The sequence below is a fragment of the Oreochromis aureus genome, linkage group 22 (assembly GCF_013358895.1).
Source record: "Oreochromis aureus strain Israel breed Guangdong linkage group 22, ZZ_aureus, whole genome shotgun sequence".
Taxonomy (NCBI): domain Eukaryota; kingdom Metazoa; phylum Chordata; class Actinopteri; order Cichliformes; family Cichlidae; genus Oreochromis; species Oreochromis aureus.
The window spans coordinates 24,733,875-24,750,893 of NC_052962.1; the positions used below are offsets into that span (position 1 = coordinate 24,733,875).

At 40.6% G+C, this 17,019-nt stretch overlaps 1 protein-coding gene and 1 non-coding gene across 2 annotated transcripts; one reads left to right on the forward strand and one right to left on the reverse strand.

Moving 5' to 3' along the window:
* Positions 1-435: 435 nt before the first annotated feature.
* trnak-cuu lies at positions 436-508 on the reverse strand. The gene has a single exon. It is a non-coding gene; the product is annotated as a tRNA-Lys (tRNA).
* A 9,646-nt stretch (positions 509-10,154) lies between these two features.
* LOC116318467 (transmembrane protein 42) lies at positions 10,155-13,059 on the forward strand. Its single transcript, XM_031737472.2, has 3 exons — positions 10,155-10,474; positions 12,390-12,536; positions 12,806-13,059. The coding sequence occupies exons 1-3, from the start codon at positions 10,298-10,300 to the stop codon at positions 12,950-12,952; spliced, it is 471 nt and encodes a 156-aa protein (XP_031593332.1). The 5' UTR covers positions 10,155-10,297; the 3' UTR covers positions 12,953-13,059.
* The last annotated feature ends 3,960 nt before the right edge of the window (positions 13,060-17,019 follow it).

Consider the following 17,019-nt stretch of genomic DNA (forward strand, 5'->3'; position numbering starts at 1 on the left):
CCTGGATGTTCAATTGTCCGAACCACCTCAGCAGGCTCCTTTCGATGTGGAGGACTTGCAGCTGTAATCTGAGTTCCTCCTGAAATACTAAGCTTGTCATCCAATCTCCGAGGCCGAGCACTGCCACCCGACGGAGAAAACTGATTGCCGCCGCTTATATCTGTGAGCTCATGCTTTCATTCACTACCCACAGTTTGTGACTGTAGGTGAGGGTAGGGATGCAGGTAAACCTAGAGTGTTGCTTTTTTGCTAAGCTCTCTTGAAATTTCGTCAAGAATCATCAAATGAAATGGTGGCAAATGGACTTGTGAAGACACGACAGTGTAACTTTGGTTTCTGTTACCATACTTTCATCTTCCTTTGCGCAACATGGCATTTGCTGTTCTCTATACGCACTTATTTTCTCTCTTGCGGGCAGTTGCACAAAAGTCCCCTCGCCCAACGTGGGGCTCGAACCCACGACCCTGAGATTAAGAGTCTCATGCTCTCCCGACTGAGCTAGCTGGGCTTCTTCAGAAGCAAGCCTTTGAGATGGACACACGTTCTTATTTCTGGGGGAGGTTGACTAGGATTTCAAGAGGAAGCAAAGAAAGCACAGACTACTTTCAAGTTTTTCTATCATCCATTCAAGCTCTTATGTCCTTGTATGCATGCCACACCACGGGGCATGCTCCGGTTGAGACGACTGAATGTCTCCCGGGGAATCTTCTCCCCAGATCTGGACCAGGGCATCGCTGAGCTCCTGGACAGTCTGAGTTCCAACCTGGCGGTGTCAGATGGACCAAAGCTAAATGTCCCAGGGGTGTTGTATTGAAGTTTGGTCAAGTAGGCCAATATAGGGTTGGGGGTGGGAGTGTCGCCCAGCGGTATCAGTTCCCACGCAAACTGCCTGCATACTCTTGTCGGATGAGGCCGGGCAGCAGGAAGAAAGCCAGGAGCCATTGCACCAGCGTAGGGTCTGACAGTGGGTCAGAGAATTTCATCCCAATTCCCAATTGTCTGTTTACACTAACAATACGTTGAAGAAGGCGCAGCAGCACCTCTTCTTTCTCAGGAGATTGAAGTCTTTCGGCATGAGCCCCCGCATAAACAGGATCTTCTACCGCTATGACATTGCTGGATGCATCACCAACTGGTATGCCAACAGCACCGCCATCAATCGCAAAGCTCTCCAGAAAGTTGTGCGGTGTTCTGAATGGATAATTGGAGGTGAGTTTCCCTCCCTCTAGGACATCTCCAAGAAGAAGTGCCTGAGGAAAGAGGGGAGGATAATCAATGACCATAAATTGTTCATCTACTTCCATCAGGCAGGAGATACTGCAGCATCCCATCCTGAACCAGCACACTGAGGGACAGCCTTTTCCATCACAGTGTTGGGAAAGTTACTTTTAAAATGTATTCCGCTACAGATTACAGAATACATGCCCCAAAATGTATTTTGTAACGTATTTCGTTACGTTACTCAATGAGAGTAACATATTCTTAATACTTTGGATTACTTAATATATTATCAAGCTTTTTACATGAATATACTATTGCTGTGTGATTTATTACTATTACTGAAGGATACTCGCCATACCAATACCAACTAAATTTCTAAATCTTAATATAAAATGACTAACAGTAGGGTGGACATTAGGTAAGGCTGCACTTTTTGCAGCGATCTTGTATAGAAAACTATTCCGCGCATATATAAAACAGGTCCGCGCCTCCGAACCGTAGTAAAGGCATCTCTGGCTAATACGTCGGGTTCCGTGTAGGGCTCGTAACTAGCTTTCCTTTGCTATCTGGGTCAACTTTGCTAGCGAGAGACAGAGAGGGGCATTGAAAGGCCGCTCCAACGGAACTTATTGTTTCGGAGGAAAACACGAACACAGTGTACAGTCAAGTCTTAATAGCTTACTTACAACTGGGCTACACTGCCCATGAGGCTACATTCTTTAGGGCTATGCCTGTAATACTCTGCCTATTGCCTTTATATTAAATAATTTTTTGAACAATAATTAAAAAAATATTTTGTCACGTCATTATGTGGGCCGCAAGTAGAGGTGACATGGGCCGTGAGATTGAGACCCAGGCATTAGAGCCTCTTAATGCGTGTTTTGTTTGAGTTTCCACCGGCATGGAATTACCAAAAACAGAGAGGGTATAGCCTAACATATGAAACAGGAAAAGACCACGGTGTAATCCCTTTATTTCAACAAAGTAACTGTATTCTGAATACCACCTTTATAAACGGTAACTGTAACGGAATACAGTTACTCATATTTTGTATTTTAAATATGTAACGGCGGTACATGTATTCCGTTACTCCCCAACACTGTTCCATCTGGCCACCAGACTGCTGAACACTTCATAGACACTTCGACATTTATGCATTCCATATTGTACATATTGCCATTTCTTTTGCACAATATTCATACTGCTGACCTCTCTATATTTCATTTTATATATATGTAGATACATGCACACACACATATGTGTATATACATATGTATATATATATATGTAAATATACATATGTATATATATTATTTGGTATATATATATATTTAGTAATGTGCATACATTCTTATGTTTTTACTTATATTTATTCTTATAATTGTCACATTCCTGTTCCTATATTTGGCTTGTATCTTATGTTTCTGTATTTTGCCTACCACTGTTGCTTGTGAAGTAATTTCACTCACATGTGCTGTACCAGTGTACCAGCACATGTGATGTGACAATAAAAGTGATTTGATTTGATTTGTTTGAGATATGACACAGATGGAAAAATTGCCAGTGCCACTTGCCAAACCAATCGTGTTTCAGGGCTTTTCCCACTCTAGTGTACCTGTTGATAATTTCCTTAACTTCAAACTAGGTCAAACTGTCAAAAGTCCTGTCTGGTATATACCTGACTAAATTAATAACCTAGGAATTTAAATTATTAAAACAAAAGTCAAACCACCATAACTCTTGAACCATTAGCTTGATCGAAAAATTCCAATGGTTTCTGAAAACATCAACTCTGTCCTTTTCAGTGATTATCGGGTTTTTACAGAAAAAAACAACAACAAACACCAACAACAAAACAATGAAAAAACATGTTAAACATAACCCAAATGTCCAATAAACTATCTGTTTTCCGGAGAGCTCCATCTCTCTCACTAACTCCCTCTTCTCTCAGCCAACCTTCATCTTCATGCAGCTGATGTGACACCGTGCATGGGATTATAGTAATAACACTAATATCACTGTAAAGTGTAGAGTCGCTGTTTTCTAGAAGTGTTGGAATTACTTCAATTGAGCAAATGGTTCAGCAGTTATAGGAGTTATAGATGTTTTAAAAAGTGTTGGGAAACACCCTTGTTCGCTACTGACTTGTTAGGCTTTAGAAGGATAATAGATGATGCTATACTCGGATTAAAATATTGTTCCTTTAATTTTTAAGTATATGTGCACCATACATGTATCCAGGTATTATCAGTGAAGTGCATACGCATGCTTTTCAAAATATAAAACTACCTCTTTAATGTAAAAGAAACACATGTTGTGCTGCCAGCTTTTTGTTTCTGGAGTTCTTGTTTCAGAACTTTAGAGATGTTTGAACTCTGAACCATGGCCTACAATTATTTTTTTCTGATCCAGACATCTGAAAGGTACCTGTAGCAAGTGGCAAAAGGAGGGTTTTATTTGTAGATGTAAAAAACAAAAAGATTGTTGCTCAGTCTGTGCACATTTTGAAAGGTTACAGGGAAAACTCCTGAATAACAGGGCTCAATTTAGTGCTGGCTGTCAGAATTTGAATAGCTGATGTATTTCATCAGTGATGGTATTATTATTTAGATCTGTGAGCTTGGCTGTCCTTGTTCCTGGTACATCTACATAATGCTACACTGCCAATCACTTTGTGCACCTCTTCACACTCATAACCTGCATGTCCCTCAGCATTTTGCTCCCAGCAGACTCGGAGTTCAAATCAAAGCCATGTAATAACATAGAAATAGAGAGACACAGTAACCTTCGTTTGCTCAGCTGACACTGCATGTTCAATGAAAAGATGGATTAGATTAGCATTTTACATCATCTAATTGTTTCTGGCAACCATGAGAACTGAGATAATTTTGAGCCAGTTTGTTTATGAAGCATTTTATCTGCTTAGTGCAAACTTTGCTACCCACCAAGATGGCTCAATAAAATGTCTCTCTTATCTGATATGTAAATAAACTTTATTGTTTCTGACAGCTCTTACTTTGGTTTTACTCTACCGTAATCTTAAAATTATGACATCATGTCATGTTGAGTCAAAACGTTTTTCTCTTTATTTAATTTGTGAGTGAGATGTATAACTGAGTACAGCCTGTATAAGTGGCATGCAGCAGTGCTCAGCTTGCCAAAAGATTGCGTATGTTTGCACAACAGCCTGCATTATTCACAACCTCGCCACTAACTACTTAATGGACTAGAGGGGAGCTATTGACCCTGTATGCTGACAAGGTCAGCTGACTATGTTTATTGGACTGTGTGTGTATTTGTGTGTGTAAGTCAGACAGAAACAGGAAAGAGAAGCTAAAAGCAAAGGAGAGGGATTTCATTGAATCTCTGCCTTTGACCGAATACTTGACTGTACCTCTCTCCCTACTGCCTCTTTCAGGTGTAAGATGAAGCCATGCATATTCATTAGGAGGCTTAGAAATAAGGCTGCATGATGCTGAATATTAATGATGCTGTATGATTCTTTTTAATACCTACTTGTACAAGAATGAAGACAATTAAGACCAGGAAATTAACACAAATGTATCAGATATGACCTTCGTAATATCAAAAATCCAGGTCCATACATAACATATTTTAAGTGAAATTGATGAAATAACCTTCTGATAACTTTATCGCAACTAATTTCATTGTTAATTCATTGCTGTTAATGCAGTAGAGGGCATATAAAAGATAGATATAGCTTTTGTCTATGAAAACTGAATCTACTGCAGGTTTAAGGAAGTCTCTTCAGTTACAAGGGTGCATAAGTAAATGCCACAAACCAGCATTATTTCTAACGGCCAGCAGGGGGCAACTCCACTGGTTAAAACCCCCATCAAGAAAACAAACAGGTTTGCAGACACATGACCACTAATCATGTGACATTAACAAGTCCGCCATTTTGGATGTGTGACCAAATGGTGAAATGTAGAGTCAAGTAAATAAAGCACCTATAGACTGCTCCCCAACCATCTGGCAACCAACAATTGCAAGGAAAAAAACAGTATTATAATAATTGCAAAATTGACTTACAAACTGTTCAGTGATCCCCTGGCAACCACCTGTCACTAGGGAAAAATGTGTATTCCCCAGTCAGTTGGCAGAAAAATTCCATATGATTGCTTTGTTCGTTAGCATATTTTTGTAAACGGAAGTGACTGACTTACTGACTGGCCAGTGACTAACACTGGCCAGCAACTCTCCGGGCTGTAGTGAAACTTGTGTGAAAATTGCCACACAAAACAGAAATGGAGTTTTCCTACAGAGTGAAAGTTGGGCCCTTTGGCTTCAAGACCGTACTCAAGGGATTCACAAATATTTCACATGGACAGGACCTGAAAGATTGATACAAATATAAAATTACAGAAAAAATACCATCAGATTTTGATCCACCATGTAATACCACCTGGAAAGTATCTGGCTGGCAGCAGTGCTTTTGAGCATTTCAACAAGATTCCACATATCGAAAAACGCCGGCACCACTTTAGTCAGACAGTACTGAAAAAGCAAGCTGCAGCTGTGAATTCATTTTCTCCATCATGAAGTTAAACAATTTGCACATCATATAAAAAAATCCCTAATTTCCATGAAAAATTATTCAAAATAGAAAGGTAATAGAGAAAAAAAGACACTTCAAAGACTTTTTTGCTTATCAAATTTCATTATAATCTATTTTAGTCGTCAAGTGTTTGCCAGAGTTAAATGTCAGAGTTAAAGCCATTACACTAATGAACCCTACAGTTTGAAGACATACATATTTTTTCATTATTAGATCACCCTGGAGGACCTAAAGCATAAAAGGCAGACAAAGATACCAGACAGCAGCGGCAGACCTTAAGCAAAACTGTCACTAAGGCTCTCTGTGGGCTCAATTATCCCTCATTTGAACAGAAGCAGAAGGACCCCAATTAGTGGTCTAACTTGACACTTGTGTTTGTCAGAGGGACTTCAGGCTGGAAACTCAGTATGATAAGATTTTTGCTTCTAAGCCAAAAGGATGACTGTGTCAAAAGTCTAAATGTGATGGAGTGAGGACAATGGTTCCCCTGAAGCTTGTTTCACTGAAATCAAAGCAGAGGACACCTTACTTCTCTTCTGCCTTGTCATTGCTCACCACTTTAATTTCCTCTTCCATGGGCAACAGGAAAACACACACACATACTGCATGCAAACTACGCACACAAACAACCTGCACTGTTATGAGCTTCGGGTTTTATTACTGCCCATGTTTTGTGACTCTAATTTCCTTTGAGAACTCTATGATTTGCTTCTTAGCTAAATTCTTGTAAGCTAACTTACAAAGGCACTGACAGCAGCAATACTGTCATAATAACTTCTTTATGGATTAATTAAAATGTTATTACTTACAAATGTCAAGATGGAAAAGCAATGGGCAGATGTGGAAACAACTTATCAAAGCATAAACAGTAAAAATAGGTTGTATTTCAACCTAATTGTTACCTGAATCAACAGCATGCAGGCTGCAAGTCAATGATTTACATCCACAGCAGGTTTGTAGTCGATGTCTATATTTCTGCAGAACACTAGAGACCTCTGCTGGCCAGTAAAGATGTGGTTGGGGAAATTGTGCCAAGTAATGATGTAATTTTCCGGATTTAGAAACAAAGGCAACGAGTAGACTTGGCCTTAGCAAAGTAGGCCATCCCAAACCTGTCCAGAACTGAGCTGAGTATGACGAGGGTAACACATAATTTCTTAGGAAACAGCAGGTGATATGCTAAATCTTTTGCAGGATAACCATTTCAGTATGTTACAGATGGAAAGACGCAGGTTTAAATTAGATTAACGAAGACTGAGTGACGTTTACCTGCTTCACTACTTTAAAATCCTGCTATTTGTGGTTGCTGATTCACTGTCACGACTTACCACTTCACCATTGTTAATGTGTGTTTACACACATACACATTCAGAAGCGGTGGCGCATTGGTACAGTGGTTACCACTATCACCTCACTCCAAAGGGGATCTGGGTTTGAATCTGCTGGCTGATTCCTTTCGGTGTGGAGTTTGCATGTTCTCTGGATTTCTCCAACAATCTAAAAACATGTGTGTAAATGTCTGTCTGTCCAAAGTATGATGAATTTTACCATATTATTGTCTTATCGACTTATTCATTTATTTGTTACAGTTTTTTCTTAACTCTGTTGTATGAGAGCTTCAAATACGTTGTCAAAGGAGCCTTAAATCAGCTAAAATAGCTGTAATAATGATTTACTCTGTGATAAAATACATGATGTTGCTCATAGTGCAAGCAGTAGACTGTGCAGTCTGTTTTAAGCCTAAATACAAGCTAGGTGACGTTTTCTTTTTGCCTCCCTGTAGTTAACACTGTGTTTGGTAAACTTTAATCACAGTAATTTAAGATATTTTTCCACATAAATAAGCTGGTTGCTTCATTTAATTATTATATCAGACAAATTAAAGTGTTGATGTTAAATTTAGTCTAACCCATGCTGGCTTAGCAGAAGAAACCTCCACCTCTGCCTTAGAATAAAATTACTTCCGAGTTTTTTTTATATAATTTCTCATGGTTAGACCACTTAAAGTGCATCTTAAAATTATTTTATATAAATAAATCAAACATTTTTGTTGAGAAAACTTTTTAAAATACATAAGAAACATAGAAATCAACCAAAACTACAAAAATAAGCTGGTTGCTTCAGTAACCTGAATTATCTCCATCCATCCATCCATTTCCTTCCGCTTATCCGGGGCCAGGTCACGGGGGCAGCAGCCCAAGCAGAGAAGCCCAGACCTCCCTCTCCCCAGCCACCTCCTCCAGCTTGTCCTGGGGATACCAAGGCGTTCCCAGGGCAGCCGAGAGATATAATCTCTCCAGCTGGTCCTGGGTCTGCCCTAGGGCCTCCTCCCGGTGGGACATGCCCGGAAAACCTCACCCAGGAGGCGCCCAGGAGGCATCTTTGTCAGATGCCGAACCACCTCAACTGGCTCCTTTCGATGTGGAGGAGCAGCGGCTCTACTCTGAGCCCCTCCCGAATGGCCGAACTTCTCACCCTATCTCTAAGGAAGAGGCCAGCCACCCTTCGGAGGAAGCCCATTTCCGCTGCTTGTATTTGCGATCTCGTTCTTTTGGTTACTACCCACAGCTCGTGACCATAGGTGAGGGTAGAGGTGTAGATCGACCGGTAAATTGAGAGCTTCGCTTTTACACTCAGCTCTCTCTTCACCACAACAGACCGGTACAGCGTCCGGATCACTGCAGTCGCTGCACCAATCCATCTGTCGATCTCCTGCTCCCTTCTCGCATCACTCGTGAACAAGACCCCGAGATACTTAAACTCCTCCACTTGGGGCAGGAACTTGTCCCTGACCCGGAGTGGGCACTCCACCCTTTTCCAGCTGAGTACCATGGCCTCAGATTTGGGGGTGCTGATTCTCATTCCCACCGCTTCACACTCGGCTGCGAACAGTTCCAAGGCAACCTGAATTATCTTCACTGATATAATCAATTTTTGAATAACAATGTCAATCTGTTATACCATTTTACCAAAAGATCAGTATTTATTCTACTTTTGACTCTTTTTTTTTCTTTTTTAAAAAGATCATGTCTCCCTTCTTTGCAATAAGTCAGTCAGTTGTAAGAACAGACATCACACGTTCAAATGTATTCACCTACATTTGAAAGTAAAGTAATTTAGGGTGAGTTTATGCATCACTGTTTGTGCTCTTTCTATTTGCCATGCACAGTCTTGTGTTTTACTATAAAGGCCGGGCAGTGTGTGCTATGCTGGGTTCACTACACTGGTGTATGAAGCATGGATTCATGCTGCTCCACATGAAAACCCAAATTAATACCCAACCACAATGCTGACTGAATGGTCTCTCATCCATCTACAACCAGATGTTCAGCTGCAGAGTCTGATGAAGAGACGGACATCTGTCTGATGACTCTTGTCTCTATTACAACACTCTGATTAATACTCTCATTACAGACCCATGCATCTTAGCTGCTGCTCAATTTTCTGCCTCTAATCAGGAAACTCATTTAGTCTTGCTCTGGTTCCACCTCTCTTACAGGGTCCTTTCTCTATAAGGACCACCGAAGGACCATAAGTGACCAACACACATTCATACGCCTCTCAGCCACTGTGTGGGTTAATGTAATGAAGCTCATCAGTATGCTAAAAGGAAACCGAGGTTTGTCCCTGGATCAAGTGGAGTCAGTGCCCTCCACCCACACTCAAGAACATTACATTAGTATTGACTGCCCTCTGCTCCACCCAGGATTTATAGTACAAAATAATGTGAAAGGACTTCAGTTCAAACTCTTCTTAACCTCACAATGTTTTAATAAAAACTTAAGGCATGTATTCACTAATGTGTGATATATTATGTGATTTATGCGAAAGTGTGACTTTACCTGTAATTGTCACTTGTCTTAACTAAAATAAAATGAAAAAGAATATAAAGGAAATAGCCTTACTTTAAATATTTGTTAGTTTGGTATAAAAAAATGGTATTACAACTTGCCTGATGGGGATTTAAATGAACATGTTTATGTAGACTTTGCATCTCTGCAAGACTGAGAGTCCACTGCTTTCAAAAAGTTGTGTTTTTGTTGTAATTCCTGTACCGACTGTCCTAAACCTTGCCTCTATAATATACAACATGTTGAATAACAATTAAAAAGACTAAAACCAACTCTGAAAATAATAATATTAATAATGATAAAATAAACTAAAACAAAACACCATGTAAACTAACTGAAGCTAAACTGACTTAAAAATTAAGAGTCAAAATGATATAAATATAAAAACTAAATAGATAATACGAAACTAAAATATCGGAACGAATATTACGGAACTACAATTCCCAGAATCCCTGGGAGAGCCACGGCCATGAGTTGTGTGACTGCCACCGGACGGTTGTCGATGGAAAGTGCAGGAAAACGTGCTCAGTGACAGTCATACAAGCATGCACGCAGCTCTGCGCGGACCAGCTTCAGCAGCAGACATGTAAAAAGATGGATTAGAAAATAATGTGCCTCGCCTATCATCACCATCATCACCACTACCATGTTCCCGGGAGTTTTCTATGCACTGCTGGCGGGTTTCCTCGGGGCCGTGGCGTCGTCCTCGGCCAAACTGTCGCTGGGAGCCGACTACCTGAAGGGTGTCTGTGAAACCGGACTCCGGACATGGGGAGAACAGCGGAAATTCAGACAGGCGGACGAAACTACCGCCTGTGACCGGGTGAGGCATTGCCGCAGTTAAACTCGCTTTAATTATTAACACAGTGAGGGTGAATAATAATGCTCGCCTGCGAGCGGGGTGATTTCTCACGAAGGAAGTTAGGGGGGTTATCCCCGCCCGCCTCTCCTCACCGCCTCCCTCAGCATCAGCACCATCTGCGGCATCACACTGGGGGAGCCCGCGCAGGCAGCGGCGCGCTCGTGGCGTACCCGCGCCCCGAAGCACACCACTGCAGTTAGTGCGAGTGTATTAAGGCGCTGTTTTATTCTATAAGCGTGAAATTTATCTCTGCGTGTAGATGATAAGCTGAACGGCTGGTATCTGATGGTGAGGATGTCAAGTTTTTCTGTGAATGACCTTCAAGCTGCCTACATACGTCACACAGTGATGTCAGAAACATCTGCAGGCGGCTGTCTGAAGCCTTAAACTGTAGAAACGTGGAAAGCAGCGACCCTGATACGTGATTTAAGGCACAAATGAATTGACAGAATTGCAAATTAGGATTGCAGGTGGATGCAAAGCGTATGTAAAGGCTGTTACTGTGCACCACGAGATTTGCCTGCCTCACATCAGACTACAGGACGTGGAAACATAGAGAAAAACAAACAGGAACAATGCACTGTGAAGCTTTGGAAAGTAAATGTTAGAACTAAGTGACTACCTTTGGCCACTGGCCCCTCTATGAGCATGATACTGCTGGAGGTTTCTTCCTGTTAAAAGGGAGTTTTTCCTTCCCACTGTCGCCAAGAGCTAGGGGGCTCTCTCATTGTTGGGGTTTTCTCTGTATTATTGTAGGGTCTTCACCTTACAGTCTAAAGCGCCTTGAGATGACTCTTGTTGTGATTTGGCGCTGTATAGTTAAAACTGAAGTGAATACCTTTTAACTAAGCTACATATCTTTTGGAGATGCATGGTACAACAAATTGTTTTATACTGTATGTTGGCGTATTTCTTTTGTGGTTCGCAGGGTTGCATTCATTACGTTAGATCATCTAGCATTAGAGCTTGTACCATTATAATCCATTAGCATCAGTTTAATGATAAGACTAAAGTCAGTGTTGCTTTCGTCTCTTTTTGGGAAATGGATTATACTCAAAATAAGAAGAAGGTGTAGAGAAAGTCTGTATCCACAGCTCTTCAAAAGAAAGAGGAGTTCATTTTTTTAGGATATTATGTGTATTATTCCCATGATTTTTTCTTTTTACTGTAAGAGGAGAATACACTACAGTAATATTCACTCAAGTTTAAAGCAGGCCAACATTGCCTGGGGGTCCAAACAGTCTCCTGATGGGAAAATGGGCAAACGATATAGCTGAATAGACTTAGCAGTTCCAATTTTGCAAAACACAAACCATTCACAAAAATTTCACAGTTCTAGAAAAGTTTGTCGCTCTTTTGTAAAAGTCTGCAAAAGGTCAACTGAATCAAACCATCTGCAGGTTCACATATTGTGTGGCGGTCTGTAACACACAGTGAGTCAGTTGAGATTTTGTGCATTAATACAAACAAAAAATTAAACAAGAGCTCTCAGAGAGTGCAACTTCCCCCGAAGGGCATGAGCTATACAAAGAACTTTGATGTTTTATGATGTTTTTATTCCAATATGATGACATCAACCCGTTATGGCATCAATGCGACGTCGTTGGACATTGTATTGGAAAAGGTGTGTTGTGCAGCTCTCTCCATCGCCTTTCATATAATATATTACTCGATGTGGTTGCTTGAAATTTTTTTTACAAGGTTAACTTTGACCGTGGGTGCTAACAATGAAGGTGAAAGTCAAATGTTAGCCAAACTAGGTATTCATGTCGCCCAATACCTAGTACATTGTTGTGATATTTAAAGATGATCAGATGAGATCATGATGAGAGAAAAATTTGTCAGTCTTTAATAAGTTTCTTCTCTCGTCTTTCAGCTTCATATCCCTCTGAGGCTGCTGTGTGGCGGCCTGCTTTTCACCTGCAACGCTGTGATGTGGACCTTCCTTGCCAAAGCACTCAGGTATTCCTCGTCCTCCACCCGAACCACTGTGACCACCACTGCCTCCAACTTCATATCTTCCGTAAGTGACGATTTCTCTCTTCATGTCCTCTGAGTGAAATCCTTTACATCAGACAGTAGAGGGTGAAAATAATTTCACGTTGACCTTAACGTCCTTCCTTCTTACATAACCTGATTTATTTTAGAAAATAGGCTAGACTGTATTCAGAAATAACTTGTCACTGTGATTTATGGCTCTTCATTGTTAAGCTCAGCAGGGATATTGGCCATTAGGGCACCTTTATTGGCAATTTGTTTCTAAAAACAGGCGTGATGTTTTTTTCTTTGCAGGCTTTCCTGGGCCAGCTGATCTTTGGGGAAGCCCAGATAACATTGTGGTGGGTTGGGATCTCTCTGACCTTCTCTGGTTTGTTGGTACTGCAGAGGGTTTCGCCGCAGGATGGACAACAGAACACGGTTGCCAAAAAAGATGAATAATGTGACCTGTCTCTACTAGCTGGCTGTGGCTTGTGGTCTGTTTTGGCAGACATCTTCTCTGACTTCATTAGAGCCAAAGAGCAGTAAAATCTGAAACAGCAGTTGAATTTAAAGTGTTTTCTTCTTTAATCTGGCACACCTGGAAAATTCATTCCAAGTTATTATCCAGCTTGTTAAAGAGCAAGTGGAAATAGTTGTTTTCTTCCAGTCATATAACAAAATTCAGTTTCACCTGTTTAGCCTAAAGTGAAATTATTAATTAACATACTTAAGAAAGGATTGTGTCATGAAACGCTGTGTGGCAGGCAGGAGTAGGACCCAAGGTGCAGACACTCAGACTCGAAGGATGAACTCAAAACTCAGCTTTATTGCTGGCAGGGGGAAAGCATACAAAACTAAACTGGGAAATATAAACTTACATTTGACGGGGAGGCACACAAGGAAACACACAGCTTGAGGGACGACGCGACACAGACTCAGAGAAACACAGGGTTTAAATACACTGGGAAGTAACGAGGGGAATGAGACACAGAAGGAGGGCACAGCTGGGAGAAATCAGGACTGACGAGACAGGGAAGCAAAGCAGGACACCTTCACATAAGACACGGACCTTCAAAATAAAACAGGAAACACACACACACACACACACACACACACACACACACACACACACACACACACACACACGCAAGGACACAGACTCCGAGACGCGGGCTTCACACAGGGACCTGACCACACTAGAGGGGATACACAGGCAGGGACGACGGAAAACAGAGGGAGCACAGAATGAACACTTGGGAAACCAAAACAAACTGTCATAATTCATAATATCAAAAATAAGAGTACAAAATCAAAAACACTGGGTCACTGACCCAGAACCATGACAGATTGCTTTATTGAAATCAATATCTGTTTTACAGGTTGCTGTTTGTAGCCCTGCAGGATGTAAAACCCTGCTGGATCAGCTGTGGTGCAGCCTTGTTTAGCCCTTTCCTAAAATCAGAGGAGATTTTGGCTTTCAGACAGTCCAACCAGAGCACATCCAAAGTCTGGCTAGTAGAGACAAAATAATGGATGGCTAAGTCTGAAATCATCTCTGTCCACATGCTTTACAAAGAAGCAAAAATTATACTAGCTTTGCGTTACCTTTTGGAAAGTCAACAATAGCACAACAGCTTCTGAGCTAATGGAAAAGATAAAAAGGAAGATAAATAAAAAGGTTGTTAGATGTTTTGGGAAATGCATCTGTTTGGTTTCTTTTTGAGAGTTACATGAGAAGATTGATACCACTAACATGTCTTTAGAGACATACTTTATGAAGCCTCATCTGGCATAATTTAGCCTGACTGGAAATCAAAGGGTAGCTGGCCTGGCTCAGTGTCAAGATAACCAAATCTCCTCTTTTAAACACATTTAAATAATTCATGCATTATGTCATGTTTGTGTAATATATTCATAAACAGAACTGCAAAAATGACATTTATTGTCTTTGTAGGCGAATATGTGTGAAACTACTTTCTAACTAAGGGTAGTGACTTCCTTCCTGTTAAAGGGAGTCATTAAAACCAAAGTGTTGTTTTTACTCTTTGGTTTTTGACACAGAACACAAACTGGGAGTTACTAGATTATTAGGGGAAAAGTGATTGGAGACCATAAATGACCAAAATTATTGTAACTGTGTGCAATAAACCTGCGATCTTGTTGCCTTTGAAACAGTTGCTTCAAAGACGGAACTGAGTCTGTGATCATTTGCAGTTGCTGTCTTCAGGCAATAAGAGCAAGTCTGCTATCAGTTTGTGATTGAATGGGTCCAATTTGGCAACTACATGCGATCTGTTGTGGTAATCCAATGATTAAATAAATTGGTGAAAAATTGCAAATCTGTTGCCGTCTGCATATACAGAAAAATCACATTAACTACTTGCACTCAGAGTCCAACCAGAATCTCATAGAATTGAAAGAGAAGTTCCTCCACAATTAGTAATGTAGTTACTATAGGACAGCAGTATAACTGTAAAATGAAGTAGGTGCTTAACAACCTTGCTTTTCTAAGGAATATAACCAGAAACTACCCAGTTGGCAACTAGTTGAGTTGAGATGACTAATGCAAAGAGACATGGCAGACAAGTTGCACTCATCAGCACAGACAGACTCAGATTGATTGCATCATGTTGGCAATAATATTTTCAAACCCTTGTCAACCTGTCTGAGAGCAGTTGCTGTCACTCTGAGTCAGACTTCGATTTTCTGGAGACAGGTTGCCTCCCACCAGGCAACCTGTGCAATTGTCTCGCAACTGAAAGTAACTGCAGAGACTGAAGGTGTTAAATGCTCAATCTCTGAGCTACCAGTTGGTTGCTGCAACTAGTCATCTGGCAACAACCGATTTTTCCCAGGTGCAAGTAAGTCACCATCATATTTTTACTCTAGTGTGACCGAGCCATTAGACAGAGCATCCTTCGTCCTCCACCATTAACTGTATAGACATGAGAGTAATCAATCTTTTCATCTGACTGTCTGCAGAAAGGAATAGATACATTACCGTAAATGGAAATCTTTATAGGAAGACTCAAATAATACAGAAGGATAATTTGAGAATTTCTGCACATATTTGATTTCCATGTGTCATCATTAGCAATGGACAAATAGTATCTGCTGCTCTGTGCATCACTCAGCCTGTGCATTAGGTATTGTATTCCAAAAAGCTCTCTTAATTCTCCCATTTCCTTAAGTTGCTAAGACACTCACCACAACATCCTGGACCAACATTGCATTTTATGCATGCTCAAGGCAATGTTTTATAAGTGAAGTCCTTAGCTAATGAAGTGTGCTCATATTTTCATAAGTAATAATGCTTCTGATGTAGCACTCAAAGGCTCATCCCCCCGAGAGGAATTCTCTCTCTGCCTGAATTTATTTATTATTTTTATCTGCCTTTCTTGACAGCTTGAACCTTAACCTCGAGATATGAGCATGACACATATTTTGATTCAGAGGCGGCTGATTTTCGATTTCATGATAGATGTGTGCATATTCCCACGAGGGCCTGAACTCAGATAAATCACACCAAAGCATCCTCCTGCATCTACAATCCACTCAGAATCAGAGTGACGTCCCCTCTGTGAACCGCTTCATTAAACTTGTGACTTAAGTGTCCCTCGCTGTCTCTCCAGTGCCAGGCCTTGCGATTGCCAGTTGAGCTTTCTTTGACCTGAATTTAAATTCTCATATTAGTCTGTCGCACATCTTGAATAATAATTCATTATTTCTTTGGGTTTCATAGACATCTCTGTTCACTAACAGCTTCCATCAACATTTCTGGATGTGTCGGTGAGAGTGCAATAACATATTTTCTCATACACTGTGATGTGTGTTGCTGGGAGGGAGCTGTGAACATTAATAAATGAAGAGAGAAAATGTCAATACATGCTACCAGAGGGACGTTCTCTTAGTATAATCAGCTACAGGGATTTGCCTGAACAAGACATCAAAGGCTGCTTTAATGAACAGATCACATTTTGCTGTTGTTTGGATACATATCATAATATAAATGCATAATGGTAGCTATGGTACCTGTCTGTAGTATCTCACAGCAGTAACGCACAAATATATCAAATGTCCTTCCAAGTGCTGCTGTGAAGGTTTTGTACCATGTGATTTGCATCCCAGTTAATGTGACTGTAGTGACAATGTGACTATAATATTATCCTCTCATATTCAAGGCAGGCCGAGCAATATTTCACAGCAGGGATGTACATGAAGCATCATCAGATGTTTATGCCTCAATGTTTTGCTTTAATTTTAAAGTAACATTAAGATATTTTAACAGGAGCCTGATGAGACCATTATACCACTCTGTAAAAGAGCTTTGAGTGGTCAGCAAGACTAGAAGAGCGCCTATATGCTAAGTTAAGCTAATCAACAACTGTTAGTTAGCTTAGCTCACCAAAAATATTTTAAATGGACTGTAAATACCAATACATTTGAAATTACAAGCTAAGCTGTTGGTTAGCCTAGTTAAGCATAAAGACTAAAAAGTAGATTGCTAGTAAATAGCATAGGATATA